The following is a 21,069-nucleotide window of genomic DNA, read 5'->3' as shown; positions in this document are numbered from 1 at the left end:
CAGTGGCAGCAAGGGATTACTCCTAGCTCTGAGTTTAGGAATCACTCCTGGTAGGCTCAGGGGACCATATGGGAAACGGGATTGAGCCTGGGTCAGCCACATACAAGACAATTGCCTTACCCTCTTTACATCTGTCCCTGGTTTCCTTAATGTTTTAAAATAAAGGTGAAAAGACCATCTATCACAACTAACCTTATAGAAATGTGTATAAATATCACCATTAGATTTTCAGGACTGGGGCCAGAGAGATAGCATGGAGGTAAGGTGTTTGCCTTTCATGTACAAGGTCGGTGTTTCGAATCCCAGCATCCCATATGGTCCCATATGGTCCCCTGAGCCTGCCAAGAGCGATTTCTGAGCGTAGAGCCAGGAGGAATCCCTGAGTGCTGCCAGGTGTGACCCAAAATCCAAAAAAAAGGGTGGGGGGGCGGAGAGATAGCCTGGAGGTAAGGTGTTGGTTTGCCTTTCATGCGGTGGTTCATATCCGGCACCCTATATGGTCCCCCGAATCTGCCAGGAGTGATTTCTGAGCCAGGAGTAACCCCTGAGACACCACCCCCCCCAAATTAAAAAAAAAAAAAAGAAAAAAAGATTTTCAGGGCTGTGGAGATAATGCACATTTTGCATGCCATAGGCCCTCAGTTCAACTCCCAGCACATTTTGACCCCCAACCTCCATTTAGTAGACCTGGTGGCAACCCATTCCACCAGCTAGAACATTGCTAAAGCCAAGGGTAGCCCTGTGCTTCTAAATACTTCTGGAGGTCTCTAAAACTTCACATTTAATTTGGAAAGATACCTTTTAAAGTGATTGTTTATTTTTACTTTTTTTTTTTTTTGTTTTGTTTTTTGGGTCACACCCGCCAGCCAGTGCACAGGGGTTACTCCTGGCTCTATGCTCAGAAATCACTCCTGGCAAGCCTGGGGGACCATATGGGATGCCAGGATTCAAACCAATGACCTTCTGCATGAAAGGCAAACGCCTTACCTCCATGCTATCTCTCTGGCCCCTTTACTTTTTTTTTTTTTTTTTTAATTTGGGGGCCTTACCTGATGGTGTTCAGCACTTACTCCTGGTTCTGTAGTCAGGAAGTACTACTGGTAGTGCTGGGGAACCATATAAAATGCCAGGGATAGAACTTGGCTTGACCACATACAAAGTGCCCTAACAGCTATACTAACATTCAAGCCCCCAAAGTAAAAAAAAAAAAAAAAAAAAAAAGTTAATAGGTTGTTCTACACAAATAGGAACAAGAGTTGAAGACTATTTTGTTATTTTGCTTTGTCCATTTCTTATCATGTCTATCAATGAACACAGAAAAAGGGATGTGTGGAAATAGCCATAGGGCAATGGCCACAGTTGGTTTTTTATGGGGGGAGGGGTCACACCTGGCAGCACTCAGGGGTTAGTCCTGACTTTGCGCTCAGAAGTTGTTCCTGGCAGGCTTGGGGACCATACGGGATACTGAGAATCGAACCCAGATCTGTTCTGGGTTGGCTGTGTGCAAGGCAAACGCCCTACTGCTGTGCTATCTCTCTGGTACCCTCACGTTTTTATATAGAAGGAACATGGTTACTCACACCCAGGCCTTAGTCTGAAGAAGCCATCTAGGTACTCTAACTTTAAAAATGTCATTTATAGGGCCTGGAGAGATAGCACAGCGGTGTTTGCCTTGCAAGCAGCCGATCCAGGACCAAAGGTGGTTGGTTCGAATCCCGGTGTCCCATATGGTCCCCCGTGCCTGCCAGTAGCTATTTCTGAGCAGACAGCCAGGAGTAACCCCTGAGCACCGCCGGGTGTGGCCCCCCCCCCCAAAAAAAAAGTCATTTATAGGGCCTGGAGAGATAGCACAGCGGTGTTTGCCTTGCAAGCAGCCGATCCAGGACCTAAGGTGGTTGGTTCGAATTCTGGCGTCCCATATGGTCCCCCGAGCCTGCCAGGAGCTATTTCTGAGCAGATAGCCAGGAGTAACCCCTGAGCACCGCTGGTGTGCCCCCCCCCCCAAAAAAAAAAAAAAAAAAACGAAATGTCATTTATAAGACTGAATTAGAAAAATTAGCAAAATCAGAGCAAATTAGCAAAATCAGAGCAAAATCAATTGATATTACTGATTTCTGAAGAACGACTTCCAATACTTTGGGATAGTGTAAATCCACCAGAAATAGAAAGTACCTCTCTCAAAAAATCATCATGATTTCTCAGTCTGGCCAGAAGTCTTCACCTCATTAACACACTTGTAAGAGATCCTAGTCACAAGACATATAAGTAACATACACACACACACACACACACACACACACACACACACACACACACACACGTCCTATTGCTCCTGATTTCTAGTCAGAATAGTAGCCAATCTTAGGGAACAAGTCAGAGTCTCTAAGATATAAAACCAAGCGATCTGAACCCCCACAATCTGTATCCCAAGTCTGTCGCTCATTGACTTTATATCCTTGTGAATGAGTTAATAAACTGTGATCCCAGGGTCACATGTAAAATGAGTTAAAACTCTACATGGCCCCTAGTACCAGGTTTGTTAAGTGAATTATTTAAAACATTCAACCCTGCAAGGGCTGCACTAACTTTTCCATCATATGTACAGATATAATGGATGCCGGGTTTTGAAAATGAAGATAATGCCTTCTTAATATAACACAAAACGGAGGAAGCCTGATCTCAAGTGAGCCGAGGCACATTCATCAAGCATCAATTGATGGGCATAGTAAACAAAATTATGGTTTGATTCAGCAGTGGCAATCGCATGTACTCGTCGTCTAATAAGGTGGTTTTTCTCATAATTTGATTTTGTCCTAGAGTTGTTATCCTATTCCTGATACAACCACACACATCTATTCAAGGCTCTCGACTCCTGTGCCAAAATTCTGTTTGCTGTCTGTGCAGGAAAAGGGTGTGGAGAAGGTCTTTAAACTAGCATTTTACTTCTCACAGTAGTTTATGCATGTCCAGACTTTATTTTCTTTCTGTCACAGTGGTTTACTCTAAAATAACCTAAGTCTTAACGATTTGTTAGGTCAGCTCACAAGTAAAATGCCAGCATATAAACCTTTTTCAAGGAGACTGAAATTCACAGCAACACATATAAGAAAAACATTTTGAACCAGGGCAAATTAGGTTTCATTCTCAAAATCTCAAAAGCTAAGAAGTTAACTGAAATCAGAGCAGAGTGTTTTTCTTTTTTCTTTCTTTTTCTTTTCTTTTTTTTTTTGGGGGGGGGGCCACACCCGGTGGTGCTCAGGGGTTTCTCCTGGCTGTCTACTCAGAAATAGCTCCTGGCAGGCATGGGGGACCATATGGGACACCGGGATTGGAACCAACCACCTTTGGTCCTGGATCGGCTGCTTGCAAGGCAAACGCCACTGTGCTATCTCTCCGGGCCCCGAAGTGTTTTTCTAAAGTGTTTTAGCTGCAGTTTATATTAGCTGTCTAGGGGCCGGAGAAATAGCATGGAGGTAAGGCGTTTGCCTTTCATGCAGGAGGTCATCGGTTCGAATCCCGGCGTCCCATATGGCCCCCCCCGTGCCTGCCAGGAGCAATTTCTGAGCCTGGAGCCAGGAATAACCCCTGCGCACTGCCGGGTGTGACTCAAAAACCACACACACACACACACACACAAAAAGTGGTACTATATTAGCAGTCTAAAAAAGATGGACATTTAAAGGAGCTGTCTAACAAGGCACCTTGTTTGAGAAAAAATGGGTAAAGAACAGGGAGATCTCTCACCATGGAGCCATGCAATCTATAAAGGTATTTGTGCACACCAGGAGAGGGCCATGGAGAGGTTGCTATAGTATCTTTATAGAAATGAAAAAAGATAGGGAAAACCTATTGAGATAATTAACTCATCAAATTGGCAACCCAGTTTCCTCATAGAAAAGTGTGAAGGCTCTGAGGACAGAACTGAGACCATGATGCAAGCTTTTCTAAAGCATGCTATACAAAAGCACTTTTTTTTTTTTTTTCCGGTTTTTGGGCCACACCCGGTGACACTCAGGGGTTACTCCTGCCTATGTGCTCAGAAATCGCTCTTGGCTTGGGGGACCATATGGGATACCAGGGGATCGAACCGTGGTCCATCTTAGGCTGGTGCCTGCAAGGCAGACAGATGCCTTATCGCTCGGCGGCGTCACTGTTCTGGCCCCACACAAAAGCACTTTTAAAGATGTTTTCATTCCAATTGTGGAAAGAAAAAAAAATAGAGGATAAAAACACCTTTGTTCAGTCTTAAACACAAAACAAAACAAAACAAATTCAGGTCCTTAAGGACACTAACAAAACTCAAAATTTCCGGAAGCCAATTTAAGATCACATTTAATCTTTTTTTTCTGGTTTTTGGGTCACATCCGGCAGCCCTCAGGGGTTACTCCTGGCTCTGCACTCAGAAATTGGTCCTGACAGGCTCAGGGGATCACATGGGATGCCGGGATTCAAACCACTGTCCTTCTGTATGCAAAGCAAATGCTCTACCTCCATGCTATTTCTCCGGCACCTAATCTTTTTTAAGAATCAAACCAACATGTATACCCAATGAAAATTTTAGTAGACAGATTCCTAAAATCAGAGATTAAGCTAAAAATCTAAATTATATCTTTGTATTTAGACCAGATAGTTACAAATTCTATTGCTGTATCTACTGGCTAGCCATCTTATTCAGCTTTCTCATAAGAAGGCTGTCGAGTCTTTCATTAAAGTTAAACCTGTAATAACTTCACCAAGACTCCAACATTAACTGGTACTTAAAAACATTACTTATTGTCCCCTTAGCTATTCAAACTTTGTGATCACAAAAGCACATAATTGATAGTGTTGGCAGACCAGGCCCCTGCCAGTTCTACTCACCATCCTAATACTTCTTCGTAGCCTCATTCTGTCCACTGAAGGACAAAGGCCTCACCATGGAGCTGATGGAATAGTTTTGCCCTATTATTTCCAGTGCTTGTCTCCTTAAAACTTTTTATTGCTGACTTGGATGGGTAATAGACAAAAGGCTTTTGTAGACTGGTGTCTAAAATTCTCATTTAGAACAAATTTATTTCACTAGCAACCCAGACACTGCTGGTTTCCTACAAAAGTACAGAGAAAGTTATTTTTTCTTGTGTACCAATGATTTTTCTCACTAAAACCATGTCCATAGTTATTAATGGACAATTTAGGGAAATGGATCATTATTTTACTTTATCTCCTTTCCCAACTTACATTTCTTATTTTTCTAGAGTATTTTATTGGGGGGGGGGGTTGGGCCACAGCTGGCAGTGCTTAGGGATTACTCCCGGCAGGCTCAGGGGACTATATGGGATGCCGGGAAACAAACCCAGGTCTGTATGGGTCAGCCAAGTGCCCTACCGCTGTGCTGTCACTCCACCCACTCCCCAACTTACATTTTAAAAACCAACAAATTACTATAAAATGACATTGATGACTCATTTTTAAAACCCCTCACCCCCAAACTAGGTTAGCTATACATTTGCAAAACAAGTAGAAATTTTGCTGGGAAAAAGCACACAAACACAAGCACTTAGCAATCTGTCCCATCCTTCAGTTGACTTATTTAATAAATTCTCCAGCAATGGAAGAATGGAATTTAAATGTAGGGATTAGCAAATAGTCCCAGGCCTTTAATATAGTTATAGTCAGCTGCCTTGTCCAAGAAAGTTCTCTTATCTTTTTATGTTGAATAAATCAATCTTCGTAAATTACATAATTTTCAATCTATTCCTTGACTCTTAGGTGTCAGCATGACATGTTAAAATTTTTGCTACAACATGGGCCAGAGAGATAATCGCACAGCAGTAGTATGTTTGCCTTGCATGTGCCCAACCCAGGAGACAGTGGTTCAATTCCTGGCATCCCATAGGGTCCCAAGAGCCTGTCAGGGGCGATTTCTGAGGACAGAGCAGGAGTAACCCAAGCACCGCCTGTGTAACCCAAAAACAAAAAACAAAACAAAAAAAACTCTACAACATAAGGTTTTCTAGCCTTAGCTTAACCCCCCAAACATGGGGAGGGTAGATGTAAAATAAACTGCTAGAACCAGAAACTATAGCTAGGCCAGGCATTGGCTAGGTCACAAACTAGGAATCTGTGACACTCAGGAATTACTCCTGGCAAGCTTGAGGGACCATATGGGATGCTGGGGTAGAACCCAGGTGGACCACCTGCATAGCAAATGGCCTACGGGCTGTACTAGATGGGTCTGACCTCATACAGAACAACTTTTTAGGTGGCAAACTACTATCAGTTCCACTAACAGAACAATTGCTTTCCATTATTCCTTTGTGATTCAGTGAGTCAGACCTACCAGCATCATTAGCAGTTATAACTCCAGACTTAGATCTCTGACAAAGGCTTAAAGACAAAGACCACAAAAAGCACATTTAATTTTAAAGAATTTTAATACAAACTTAATATAAACTATTTCAGTCCCTCTTAACATAAGACACTGACTCAAAATACTTTATACCGTTTTTTTCAAGTATTGCACAATATAGGTACAAAATTAATATTTACGATTACATTTTCTTCCATAATATATAGCAAAAATCTTTAAACCTTTAACAGAAAATACATTTTTTTGAAAAAGCAAATATTCGTACATTTTAATTCCACCACTAAAGGAATATCCTGTACACAATTTTAGAATCGATGTCTTTAAGATGGATATTTTACAATTTCAGTAAAAAAAATACAACATGAAGCTGGTGCTATCACAGATCACTGTAGTAAAAAGATATAAATGCGACACCGTGTCGTAGAAACAATATATATATCCTCTGATATTTTACAAACTTTGTAGTAAATTAAATTATACAATTAGAAAAGACCAACAAACCCACGTATTAGTGCCAATTTTTTTATAAAAAAAAAATCAGCCATGTCCTTGCTATATCTTGAATACTGTAAGAGGCCATATCTGAGCGTATACTTTCAAATATACAGTCAGTATAAAATAACTTTTGTGCTTGGTTGGCAAATGAAAGATGATGCATATGCATGTTTTATTTTTGTAACCAAGCCTGAATGTATCCTTATTGTAAGCTTAAAAAAAATCACAAGGAGGTCATTAAAAAAAGAAATCCCCCTTGGGCTCAAGCAATTAAACTTGTAAGATACATTTATTATTTTTTCTTTTAGTTAGCCATAACAGGCTGAAATTGCTGGTTAGAATACTGCATGTTATTTAAGCTAAAATTCAAACCATCTACAAAAGATTTCTCATTGAGGCCTCCATAGGCCGCAAACACATCAAAGGCATTACTGTACTGGAGAGGACTGAGGTTAAGGGGGCTTTCACCTGGGAAAATTCCATTGGTACTACTACCTTGACCCTGCATATTAGGAAAAATAAATTCCTTGGCATTCGGAGAAAGAGCAGAAGTTTTCTGCTGCTGCTGCTGCTGCGGCGGCGGCGGCTGAGGCTGCGGCTGTGATGGTGGTGGCGGTGGCTGGGCGGGCTGCTGATGCTGCGACTGTGGCTGCTGCTGGCTGCCCAGGCCGAGCCCGTACAGAGAGTGCATTGAGGACGAGATGGCTTTCTGCTTCAAGAGGTCATTCACATTCAAGCCGAGGTTGATGGGAGAAGTGCGGGCAACCTTGTTGCTGCGGCCACTGTTCTTCATTTTGGTGGAGCCAAACTTGGTGGCAGCAAAAGTGGCAGTGGTAAAGGTTAAAGGCTGAGTGGAGCGGGCCATGAAGGTAGGGCTGACAGCAGCAGAGTGACCAAAAGGAGGTGATGGAGAGCTGGACACTGACGACGCCGGGTCGCTTATGGGCATAAAAACTTGGGCCTCTGGATTAAAGCTGTTTTTGATCTCCTTATCCAACTCACATCCGTTTTCATTAGTGTCATCCACATAAAGCACCTTCACTGGTCCCTTTTCGCCAATTTGGTAGGAAACCTCAAATGGATCAATCCAAACACTAAGATCCTGTGGCAGATTGCCACGCACATCATCAATGTCCAAACCACTTTCTTTGGATGCTTGTTCAATCACGGGGTCCACTTTCTCCCCGATATGTATACATCTAAACCCTGATCCTTTGTATGGCTTTTCAGGATACCAGTGCCCTTCATATTTCTTCTTCAGAAGTCTTTCAAGCTCTTCACCAAAAATGTTGACACGTCTCCTGGGAAGCTTATTGTACAGGTATGAAATAATAAAATTTAGTGCTACTTGGATTTCAAGCTGCATAGCTGCTATGTCTCAAAGTTAAGTTTGTGTTTCAACTCCCTCTCCCACACACACACACCAACTGTTCAGTTTGTGGTCAAGAAATAAACTTTCATTCAAAGTGCCAGTATTAGAAGATTATCCTTCACCTTGAGTGGTCTTGTTCCTTCAAGAAAAGCAAAAACAAAAAGAGACAAGTACAATTTAGAGAGAAGTTCCACCATTTTTTTTTTACCTCCCCCAGCAACCTCACTTTTGGAAAAAAAAATCTAATAAAAAGCCTAAAATATATAATCGGCTCAAAATGAAGGGGCGTACAGTTAGAACACTTTATCAAAGTAAAAAAAAATCTCATGGAAAAACTTAAGACAGAGTTAAAATACTCTTAGGCTTATAGTTTTGCTTTTGTTTCTGAATAGTAGAAAACTGTCTCCAAAATATATTAATGTGTTTCTTCTTCCCTTAACTTTCCTAAGAATGTTTATTGGAAACTATATTCAACACATTCACCAACATTTATGTCAGTTTTAGAAAAGTTGGCATATCCCTATCTGCCAATTTAAATGTGAATCCCCTATTTAAGTTTAATTTGGATATGTACGTACTATTTTAACCTGCCTTACTCTAAACATTTAGAAATCTGAGAAGTGAAGAAAAATTAACTTCTAAATCACTAAATACTAAGTTAACGGCCATCGCAGCGAGTGAAATAATGTTGAACCAAATTCTCCTATTTAAAATTGAAAACCTGAATTTACTAAAATAACACAATAATGGAGCTTCCCTGTGTTGCCCCCTCCTCCCCTAGATGTGGCTTTTATTTTTTGAAGTCTACAAAAAAATACACTTTCGCAGCACATGTAACTAAAGCAGCAATGAATCCCCAAACTCTTCTAGGTTTTTAATTCTGATTTTTTTTTCCAGGTTTCAGAACCACCTCCCTCCCTCCCTCCCTCCTTTTCTCGATAAGTGAACAGCCGGAGAGGCGTGGACGATAAGGTCGACCTTTAAACGTTTGCTGGATCAGCACTGGGTGGGGATAAGAAAAGATCAAGGGCAAACAGAAGATATTTGCTAAGGGGATCTATTTGTACACTGAGGTTGTTTGGAAAGGACCTTTAAAAAAAAAAAAAGAAGAAGAGGTATTGACCCATCTGTTCCATTTCCAGAGTGGTGGTGACAAAGGCAAAAACAGAGGAGAGATGACAGGGGCGGCCTCTTGCAAACTACAAACACGGTCCCAAGTAAATAAAAATAAATAAATAAATAAATAAATAAATAAAACCCGAGTTAGGAGGCAAAGGCAGCTAGCTGGTGAAGCCCAAGGGGCTTGGATGGAGGGTGTCGCTGCGAAAATGCAAGCTGGGCTGGGGCGGAAGGTAGTTTTGGAAAGCAACGCCTTAAGACAGGAGTGAGAATTACATAAACAGCCAGTTGGGTCTCATTAGATTTCTGCTCACAGCCTTGGGAGCCTGAGCGCTTGCAGCAGCAGCAGCAGCAGCAGCAAGAGGAGGAGGTGGAAAAGGAGGAGGAGGAGGAGGAGCTGGAGCAGCAGGAGGAAGAAGGGGTAGTAGCTCGCAGTGGTGGGGAGCTGGCAGGCGATCACGGGACAGAGCAGAGAAGCCCCCGGGTGTTGGCAGCGGGGCAAATAAACGGGGGACCACCACTCTCCGCCCAGGGTCAGCCGCTCCCTTCCCCCTTGAGCCGGAACCTGACCCGCCGCTCCCCACTCCCCGCCCCGGGGAGGCTCCTCCTGGGACCCCGCCAGAGAGCCCGGGGAGAGCACCGGTTCCCCGGCAGCAGCAGCAGCAGAGGCAGCAGCAGAGGCAGCATTCCCCCTTCCAGCCCGCCGCTCCTTCCTGGGGCGCCCCAAACCCAAAACCCAGCCCCAATCCCAACCCCGGGCCTGGTGGTGGTGGGTGGGTAGGTGGGTAGGTGGGTAGGTGGGTGGGCGCCGCAGAGCCAGCAATCCCTGAGCCCTCGAGAGCCCCAAAACCCGGGGCTCGACGTTGCTGCTGCTGCTAATGCTGTTGCAGCCGCCCCCTTCTTCTCCTCCTCCTCCTCCTCCGGACCACGCCCGGCGCCCCCCGACACTTACGGGCTGCTTCCACCGCCACGGAGCCGGCCGCTGGGGTTTGGGGGGGAAGGCAGGCAGGACCAGGGGCGGCAGGCTGGCTGGCTGGCTGCGTGCACGGCCAAGCTGGGGGCCCGGGGAAGTCGGGGAGGCGAGGTTCTCGGGGTCCGTGTCCGCTCAGCAGCCCCAGCGCCCGGCGGCCCAGCGTCTCAGCGCCCCAAGTCCGGACCGTGCGGCCACCCACTCGCTCCGTGCCGGGCCTGTCCGAGCTCCGCTCTTTCTGCCGCGGCGCGCGCCCCGCCTCTCGTTTTATAGCCTCCTCCCCGCCCCCCCGCCCGCCCTCCCGAAAAGGGGCGCGCGCCCGGCCGCGTCACACAGCTCGGGGGGGCCCCCGCGTCAACCATTGCCCGCCCATCTCGCACCCCGATTTCCACCGCCACCCCCATCCGCGGACAGCTCGCTCCGCCCCGGCTTGCCGACGCCATTGGCTAAGTTCCCGCCTGCCCATACTCTGACGGGCGTCGGAAGGCCCGGCTCGGCAAAGCCAAGCCACACCCCCTCGGCTCCGGAGTAGCCAATGAGATGGCGAGTTTGGGATTTTAGAGGCGGGACTAGGAGAGGATCTGGAGGACGATTGGAGAAAGGATGTGTCAGTCAGAGCGAGGGCCTGGAGGAGGTGAGGGGAGGCGCCTGACGTGTCCAGGCTGCAGGGCGATGCGAGAGACACACACACACACACACACACACACACACACACACACACACACACACACACACACACACACACACACACACACACACACACACACACACACACACACACACACACACACACACACACACAACCCAGAGAGAAGCAGGTGTCGGAGCAGGGAGGACAGTCCCAAGCTTCCCAAGGAGGGAAGAGTTTATAAAAATGCCCGAGCGAGTCGGGATTAAGGCTGAAGAAAAACCCCACTCGCGGCTGAGTTTCCAGTCGGCCTCCTGTGCACCTCAGGAGAAAGGGAACTTGCAACCGGGACTCGTGCACCCCCTGAATTGACTATTAATCACCTCCAGGCCTTAGGCTAACTGCCACCCCTTAAGAGTGGCAACTGCAGAATCCAAAGCGGCCGTGCCAGGCTTGGGGGTGGGCTGGGGAAGGGAGACTACCTGGTCCCCCAACAGGTGACCGTTTAACCGTCTCCGATCTCCCCGTGAGAGCCTTTGCAAGCCCACTCGGACCTCGGGGCGATCTGAGACTGTAAAGAAGAATCCCGTTTGATTGCAAAAGGTTCCCAGGCTCGAGCCTCGGGGACAAAGGCCTACACACTCCCCTATCCGAATGTGTAGGTGTGTGAGCGTCCCCTTGAACATAAATGCACGGAATAAACCAGGTGCTTTTCTCGGGGTGCACCTTTTAAAACCTTTTTCGCTCGATCTCTGTGCGGGGAAATAGTGTAGGGGGAGAGAAAGAGAAAAGGGGGCTCCAGGGCGGCGAAGAGCGCCCCTTTGCCACAAGCCAGGGCCAGGAAACACACACCGAGTGACGTGGGGGAGTGGACCTGAGCGAGCGTCCCTCTTAGCTAAAAATAAGTCCTCCCAGGTAGCAACGACGCCTGATTGGTCGGCTTCTCCTCCAGCGTCCTTGTGATTGGCTGTCTGGTATCCAGGAGACAGACGTCAAACTCGCCGGGTGGGCGGGGTGGGGGAAAGGAGCGAGTCCTGGGGGAAGGGAAGGGATGGGAGGGTGGGAGAGGGGAGCGAGGAGCAATGAATGAATGAATGAAACGCCCCTCGCCCATCCTTCTCTGCTCTCCACTCCAGGAGTTCTTACCCGAAAAACAGCAGTTGGGGTGTCGCCCACCCCTCAAAACGGAAAGGGTCTGCTCGCCCAACGTGCTAAGAGCGAAGTTTAACGGCAACTCTCCCAAGGATTTCGGTGGAGCCGGCTGGGTCCCTCGGATACCAACCCGCTTTCTGTGTATAATCTAGCTTGTGGCTTTTTAGGGACGCCAAGAAGCATGGTTGTGACCCTTTTTTTCCCCCTCACTCCTGCCCGTTTATCCAACCCCACATTTGCACTCCACAACACACACCGTTTAAAAGGAACTGAATTGCAAAAAAACCATGTCTGAAGTCACCGAGTGTGTGAGACTAGAGGGAAGGTAGGTTTTCTGGAATGAATGTACACTGATGACCAATTTTATGTTTAACAGGCTGATTCCTAAAACTTTATTTTTGGTGGTCACCTCTGGATGGGTGCATGGGTGCTATTCAGTTCTGGAGTTTTTGGAGGCCAGTCCCAGTATGCTGGGATATGCCCAGGCATCCTGCTTTGAAATTTCAGCACATGTTCTGGACACTGGAGTTGTCTTTCAGGACCCGGAATTTGCCCCCCCTTTTTTTCCCAGTGGTAAACAAGGAAGAAATGGGGATTTGGTTGTGAAAGTATGACAAATATCTTCAATGAAAACTGCTCCTTCTACTAATCAACCGCTGTAATGTTAATCATTCACGGAAAGCTCTTCCTTTGGGTTCATTTGGTTATTTTTTGTTTGGAAGAAAACAAAAATGTTTAGACACTCATCCACTTTAAGATTAAAAGCGTATTATTAAAAATTCTGTTAAGGGTGCAGAAAAAGAAGTATATTTTAGTGGAGACTGGAAATAGAATTGTGGAATATAACATAGCATCGAAAAATATAAGAAACAGATTATTCAAAAGAGAAATAGAACATAGAATTAGTTGAGCAAGAAAGGAGATAGTATGTTTTGGGAGTGATCTCCAGAGAAAAGCATTTGGTTTTTCCCTGTGCTGAAAAATAATTGCTTCTTTTTTCATTAGACAAACTGGTGTGGGAGCGGGTTCGCTGGACCATGTGTTTGGCCATGTGTCTTGATTTATAATTTGGAAACTATATTACTATAATTAGGGGAGTATATTAGGTTTGGCTGAGAGGAAAGTGACTAAAATAGCTGTATTGTGATTTGTATTTTCAGGCTGATAGATACTTTTCAAGAATTCTCTAAAGGAAAAGGACCTTCCCAATGTCCTCAGTCACCCCAGGTTTTAAATTTGAGCCTGATCATCCTCTAGGCATGGGTTAACTCCCAATAACACTTCAGTGAATGTTCAAATCAGTTATATAAATGACAGAGATGAGAGTTATTGCCAGTTTGAGGTTTCAAACAGAATCCAAATGTAAACCTGCATCTACAAAAGTCCCATAGATAACTGGGAATAGCAAAGAATGGCAGGCATTGGTAGATCTAAATTTCTTGCTTATTTCTGCCAACCGACTTCTCTTTAGCTATGAAATGGAGTAGGTGCAATAACTCATACCATGTCTGTTACAAATCCCAGGGGCAGTGCCAGAGCAATAGCACATCGATAGGACTTTTGCCTTGCGTGCAGCAACCCAGGACAGACACTGGGATTCCATATGATCCCCCCAGCCTGCCAGGAGCTATTCCTGAGCATAGAGCCAGGAGTAACCCCTGAGTGCTGCCAGGTGTGACCCAAAAACAAAACAAAACAAAACAAAATCCCAGGAGCACAGGGAAGGTGCAATGGCAAAAGCAGCTGCCTTGCAAAGTTGAGGTCATCCTCCTGTAGGCATCCCATGTGCCCTGGATGTTTGGGGCCCTAGGGACTCTGCCTCCAGGTGTGTCTGAGCTCTAAAACTGAAGTGTGCAATACCTTGTGAACATCAACACTGAAATGTGGGGAGCTCCAGGCATGCAGCTTTCAGCTGTGGCAGTGACCACTGCCACTAAAGTGTGTGCCTCCTGGTGAGTGCTATAGCCAACTGTGTAGCACTGTGTCCAGACTCCTATCCTGCATTTCACACAATACCTAGTGTAGAGCTTTACCCCCCCCAAAAAAAAATGTAATAAAGGCCAAAGAGATAGTACAGTGGGTAAGGTGCTTGCCTTGCATGTGGCTTACTCAGGTTCTGTGCCTAACCCTTGGGCACTACTAGGAATAAGCCCTGAGCATTGCTGGGAGCAGCCTCCTGTTCCTCTCCCAGTCTCTGCCCAGAAGAAATGTAATGATTGCTTGATAAGTAAGTTCCACTATCATTGTAAAATAGAGTTCTTGAAAGAATCCTGAATCATTACTTTATTCACACTTTTACACACATAGACACTCCCCTTTGATTTTAGAGAGTTCAAACTTTCTTTTTTCTTTTCTTTTTTTTTTGGGGGGGCACACCCGTTTGATGCTCAGGGGTTACTCCTGGTAAGTGCTCAGAAATTGCCCCTGGCTTGGAGGGACCATATGGGACACCGGGGGATCGAACCGCGGTCCTTCCTTGGCTAGCGCTTGCAAGGCAGATACCTTACCTCTAGCGCCACCTCTTTGGCCCCTGAATTCAAACTTTCTAATTCTCATTTTATGTCCTTGTAACTGACAGAGGATTTCTAGAGAATCACTTTTACATAGACATAGGTATTGTGTGTGTATACAGGATATACTGAGTGCATGTACTATGTGGACTGAGTTTATGTATCGTATTACTGTATGTATGTATGGTGTTATGTACTATGTATGTGTATATTGAGTGGCACTCAATGTCTCGCTTTTATGGAGTCAACCTTTTATTTGGAAATTAGTTAATGTAGGATTGAACTGTTCTTTATTTCACTCATTTATTCTAGACATTCTTCAACCTTTTCATACCCGAAGGTCAGCACCCATTTTGCATACCAGTCCACAGACCAGCAGTTAGAACCAAGGAGGTAGACCAGTGGTTTTCACCTCCACACCTGCAGACTGGCACTAGGGCCCTGGTTTGTGGACTAGTGGTTGAAGATCACTGTTTACACAGTTATGCAACACAACCCACAGTACACATGGTTTTTTTCAATTTGGTAATAAGATCAAGAATGTGGCTCAGTGCCTTGCACGTGCTCAATTCCCAGCATGACGTGGTTTCCTAAGAACTGTCAGTAGCAATACTCAAGCACCAAGATAGGAGTAGCTCCTTAGCTCCACTAGAATAGCTCCCCAACAGACAAATTCCTAAGCAACTAGCCCCAACATCAAAAGATAAATTTAGGGGCCATAGCAGTTGTTGAGAAGGTAAGACACTTGCCTTGCATTCAGCTGATTTCCTGGCATCCTACATGTTCAGTTTTCCTGCATCCCACCAGGAGTGATGGCTGAACTCTGAGCCAGGAGTAACCCCTGAACACTGATGGATATGGCCCCAAGCAAATAAAAACAAAAGATAGATGTAAAATGTAAAAAAATGTCGGGGGGGGGGGAGATTTGGATTCTGCTCCAGCCCTACTGTAAAAATTTTTAATAATAAACTGAACACTAAGTTAGGAAAAGTTAAGTAAACTTCACAAAGGCAGACTCACTATTTTTAAATTCAGTTACCCTGTGTTATAAAATTACCAAGTTATACACAATTGAGTTTTAGGTGTACAGTGTTCCAACACCATTTCCTTCACTACTTCCCTTCACCAACCTCCCCAATTTTCTTACGAGTCCCCAGTCTGCCTTTTGGTAGCTACTTTATATTCCCATTCAGAAATCCATTCTCCTCTAGTCAAGTGACCACTTCCCTCCACCAATGTCATGTTGTCACCTTCCCCTTCAACACTCTTGTCCCCCAACCTAAGGACAAGCTTCGTACTGGAAATCACTTCTCAGGCCCTTTGTTTCTGTTGTCTTTGGGCAATTGTTATTCCTCTATTCTGTTTTCTTATATCCTACATATAAGAGAAATCATTCTGTGTTGGTCTCTCTCCAGCATAATACTCTCTAGATCCATTCACATAGCAACAAATTGCATGACTTCATTTTTTCTTATGGTTGAGTAGTATTCCATTGTATATAGAGATGGTATCTTCTTTATTCATGCATTTATTTTGGGCACTTTCTTGTTTTCAGATTTTGTCTATTGTAAATGGTGCTGCAATGAATACAGGAATGCAGAGGCCTTTTCTACATTGTGTTTTGGGTCACTGGGGATATGTTCCCAGGAATGGAATTACTGAGATCTATACTTATTTTTTGTTTTGTTTTGTTTGGGCCACACCCGGTGACACCCAGGGGTTACTCTTGACTCTGTGCCCAGATCTCGCTCCTGGCTTGGGGGACCATATGGGACGCCAGGGGATCGAACTGCAGTTTGTCCTATGTTAGCGCATGCAAGGCAAATGTCCTACCGCTTGTGCCACCACTCCGGCGCCTGAGATCTATACTTTTGACTAGGGAAAACTACAGGATTTTTTTATGGGTTTAGAGGAAGAACACGTATTCTCCAAAACGGACAGGCACACAGACATTTTGATTAAAAGATGTAGGGGCCAGGGTAGGTAGGTATCATGGAAAGTATCATGTAGAATGAAATGAGTCAGAAGAAGAGGGACACACATAGAATGATCACACTCATCTGTAGGAAATTAAAATAAAACAACAACCATAGTATGAGAATAATACCCAAAGACAATAAAAATGATGGGGGGGAGTGGTTTTAAGACTAAGAAGGGACAACTATGACAATAATAGTTGGAAATGATCACTCTAGACAAGAACTAGGAATTGAAAAGAAGTAAGGTAATATGCACGATACCCCTGCAGTAATAGTATTGCAGACTAAAGTGCTTAAAGGAAAAAAGGAGAGAGAAGAGAGACAGAGATAGAGAAAAGAGGAGAGATATAGAGAGACAGAGAGAGAAGCTAAGTGTCTGTCTTAGAGGTAGGCTGAGGGTAGGGGTGGGGGACAGGAGGGTAACTGGGGAAATTGGTGGCAGGAAATCACCACTGGTGAAGGGATGGGTGTTGAAACATTATGTGACAAAAATTCAACTATCAACTCTATCTCATGGTGATTTAATGATAATAACTTAAAAAAAAGATGTAGGAGTTGGAGCGAGCATGCAGCAGTAGGCACTTGCCTTGCATGTAGCTTCAGAGCCTCAACCCTGGTTTGAATTCCAGGACCACATATGTGCCTCTGAACACCACCAGGGTCACTTCTGAGCCAGGAATAGTCACTTGAGTACTGTCAGATGTGGTTCAACTGTCCCAAATGTAATGAAAAGATAACTAACTTAAAATAAACCCATTTCTCATAGAACAGGCAATTCCACTGAAACTGTGTGCTCTGGTAGGTGAATGTCTCCTTATAACCTGCTCATTCTCTGTTATCTTGATGAACAAAAGTCCAAACTGAATCTGGAAATTTCCTGCCATTTGCCAAGGACGAGGAATTTAATTTTAGCCAGATATTCTCGCTACAGATTCTAGGAGTGATACAGTGTTCGCATTCTAAACACAAAGAACATTTATTTAAAGTTCTCTGAGAGCTAATGTTATTAGAACACTTTAAAAATATGAACGCTGGATTTCATCCATTGCACATGGTGTTCAGGAACATTGTGGTACTCTAGGTAAGGATATAGGTTGCATCTGTTGTGTTGCTGCTTATAAAATAGATCATATATATATATATATATATATATGTATATATATATGTCTATATGACAGTTTCAGCAGACAGTTGCTAACTTACCCATTTCCCTTGTCTCTTCCACTCCCCCTTGTCTTCCTTACTAAAGAGGGTAGGAGCTAAATACGTATTTTCCCAGGCTTCCTTGCAGTAAGGCTGGCATTGTGGCACTGTGCTGTCAATGAGATATAAACAGAAGTCAGCTGGGATGGGTTCAGAGAAAGCCTTGCTTTTCTCATCAAAGACACTTTCAGCACTTTACTATAAACGCTTCATGTAAAATGGCACAACTTAGTGAACCCCGCAGGTCAGAAACTCAGACAGGGCTCAGGAGGAGAGGAGAGGGAACTGGCTTCCACTTCATACAAATCCAAAATTTCAGCCAAGGAGATTCTCAACCCTCAGGAACCATCTACAGTAGATCCGTCTGCTCAAAGTTTCTCCTGTGATGGAAATGGGTTCCTTCTGCACTACTAAAAATGATAACCACTAATCACCTGTGACAACTGAGCCCTTAAAATGTGGCCAGTGGGGGGCCGGAGAGATAGCATGGAGGTGAGGTGTTTGCCTTTCATGCAGGAGGTCATCGGTTCGAATCCCGGCGTCCCATATGGTCCCCTGTGCCTGCCAGGAGCGATTTCTGAGCCTGGAGCCAGGAATAACCCCTGAGCACTGCCGGGTGTGACCCAAAAACCACAAAAAAAAAAAAAAAAAAAAAAAAAAAAATGTGGCCAGTGGGATGGAAGAAGTTTTTGTGCCAAAATTGATATGCCCACATATGGGCTGTGACTCTGGAATGGGACAGTTTGGCTCTGGAGCTTCCTTCATGGACATGTCTAGACCTGTCCAGTGAGCAGTGGAGGAGGTTGGCCCTGAGGGTTGGAGATATCTCCACAGAGTCTATGAAGTGCTCCTTTTGCTTTGGCCTCTCAGCATGGCAATTGGTTCTGAAAGCAAAGTTGGCAAGGGGCCAGAGAGATAGTATAGCAGACAGGGCACTTGCCTTGCATACAGTTAACCTGAGTTTGATCCCAGCATTCCATATGGTCCCATGAGTACCACCAAGAGGATTCCTGAGTTCAGTCAGGAATAACCCTGGAACATCCCAGGTGTGGCACAAAAGCCAAAAGAAGAGGGTCAGAGCAATAGCCTAGTGGGTAGGGTGCTTGCCTTGCACATGGCCCACCCAGGTTCGATCCCCAACATTCGATAAGGTCCCCTGAGCCTGCCAGGAGTAACCCCTGAGTGCTCGAGTGCTGCTTAGTATGACTCCAAAACCCAAAACCAAAACAAGCAAACAAAACAAAAAAATAAAAGAAGAAAAAGAGAAAAAGTTTTTAAGAGGAATATAATTCTGGCAGATGAATATAATTCTAGGAGCCACCAGCCTTTGATAAGGTTTGATAAGCCTTTGATAAAGCTCAGAAGCCAGATGGCACCACTGGAGAGCTACTCTAAGGGTTGACGTGATCACTAAGATAACTATCCTAAGATAATTCATGCCTCAAAGCAAAAAGAGAACACCTAAATCACCCTACCATGACTTCTTCAGAAGGAAATGTCAAAAAAAAAAATTTTTTTTTTTTTGGTTTGGTTTTTGAGTCACATCTAGCAGTGCTCTGGGCTTACTTTTAACTATTCAAGGATCTACCTGGTTGTGCTCAAGTAGATCATGTGATTTCAGGGATCAAACCAGGGTCTGCTGTATGCAAGACCAGCATCTAAACCCCTGTACTATCTTTCTGGCCCTGAAGTGTATTTTTAAAACACCACTGGGACACATTCACCTTTTATGCTGCCTCAAATGGATCTGATGGCAGGAGCAGCAGCAGCCTTTTTATAGCCACGAAGAGAATGCAAGCTCATCACAAGGGGATAGAGGCAAGGTCATCCCAGAGGTTCTCTGAATTAGCAACTACTAAGGGCTAGCTTGTTTCTGAAGCCACCTTAAGTGCTCCACAATAGATAGCTGAACAGAAACACCCCAAAAGAAACATCAACTTATTATCTTTAAGGAGACCTGAATTTGATTCTTAAAAATGTACTTCTTTCTAGTCTATGAGATCAGGGCTTGGGCCAGGGATATAGCTCTGCGGTAGAGCATTTGCATGTGTGAGACTCTGGGTTTGACTCTAGAGCCACAAAAGAAAATAAAGGGAAAGGTGGTGGTAGAAAATGATTAGGGCTGCTTTCTCCAAGTCTGGAATCGCTCATTATAGAAAATATAGAAAACAAAGAAAATAACAATCATCTTTAATCTCCCCCAGGCTGTGATAACAATGAAAAACACTGGCTCTATTTCCTGCTGAATGAGTTTCTCCTGCATTGGCAGTTTGTTTTCTGCAGTTCACTTAGCTCACATTGTTCATATTTTCTCCTGACACTAAGCATTTGTCACACTTTTTTGAAGGGCTGGAATGGCACCCAGGGTCTCCCCTGTGTGAGGCACGTGCAAGGCACGGAACACATCACCAGCCCTATAGTCATTCTTTTGAATGACTGCGGACTATTCTCTAGTTCTCTCATGAAATTATTTAATCATCGCTAGACAAGTAGGTTGTTGAGACTGTATTAAAAACCGATTTTATTCAACATTTTACACATCTTTTTTTTTTTGGGGGGGGGGTCACACCCGGCAGTGCTCAGGGGTTACTCCTGGCTGTCTGCTCAGAAATAGCTTCTGGCAGGCACGGGGGACCATATGGGACACCGGGATTCGAACCAACCACCTTTGGTCCTGGATCGGCTGCTTGCAAGGCAAACACCGCTGTGCTATCTCTCTGGGCCCCATTTTACACATCTTTAACTGCATCATCGATTATAGATACATGTAATATATATATATACACACATATATTTCTATTATATAACCGAATAGAATATAACTCCTGCAGTACTCAGAGTTACTCCTGGCTCTGTGCTCAGAAATTACTTCTGTCAGGCTCCGGTGACCATATGGGATGCTGGGAATCAAACCCAGTTGGCTGTGTACAAGGGAAATGCCCTACCTGCTGTAGTATCTCTCTGACCTCTGAGATGGGATATTTTTTGTTTGTTTGGGGGTCACACCCGGCAGTGCTCAGGGGTCACTCCTGGCTCTATGCTCAGAAATCGCCCCCGGCAGGCTCGGGGGACCATATGGGATGCCAGGATTTGAATCACCATCCTTTTGCATGCAAGGCAAATGCCTTACCTCCATGCTATCTCTCCGGCCCCCCATGAGATGAGATTTTTTTTAATGGAACACAACTGTGATACTGCGTTGCGGAGAATTCTATATAGGAATGGAATGAACTAGGAATATCACTTACGCTAGCATGCTAGGCATGTGCTCTACAACTTCGGGTGTTTTTCC

At 44.7% G+C, this 21,069-nt stretch overlaps 1 protein-coding gene across 2 annotated transcripts; it reads right to left on the bottom strand.

Moving 5' to 3' along the window:
• Positions 1–6,394: 6,394 nt before the first annotated feature.
• On the bottom strand, positions 6,395–10,531 carry TOB1 (transducer of ERBB2, 1). Of its 2 annotated transcripts, none has more exons than XM_049771016.1 (2): positions 10,288–10,531; positions 6,395–8,355 (listed from the first exon to the last, which is right to left on the bottom strand). In XM_049771016.1, exon 2 carries the CDS (start codon positions 8,208–8,210, stop codon positions 7,149–7,151), a length of 1,062 nt encoding a protein of 353 aa, XP_049626973.1. In that variant the 5' UTR covers positions 8,211–8,355; positions 10,288–10,531; the 3' UTR covers positions 6,395–7,148. The 2 variants fall into 2 exon arrangements, with proteins under 2 accessions (XP_049626973.1, XP_049626974.1); XM_049771017.1 differs by having other exon boundaries at positions 6,395–8,153; positions 10,288–10,436.
• Between the last annotated feature and the right edge of the window lie 10,538 nt (positions 10,532–21,069).

The sequence above is a fragment of the Suncus etruscus genome, chromosome 1 (assembly GCF_024139225.1).
Source record: "Suncus etruscus isolate mSunEtr1 chromosome 1, mSunEtr1.pri.cur, whole genome shotgun sequence".
Lineage (NCBI taxonomy): Eukaryota > Metazoa > Chordata > Mammalia > Eulipotyphla > Soricidae > Suncus > Suncus etruscus.
Note: the sequence above shows the minus strand (reverse complement) of the source record. Positions and strands in the feature narration are given on the sequence as shown.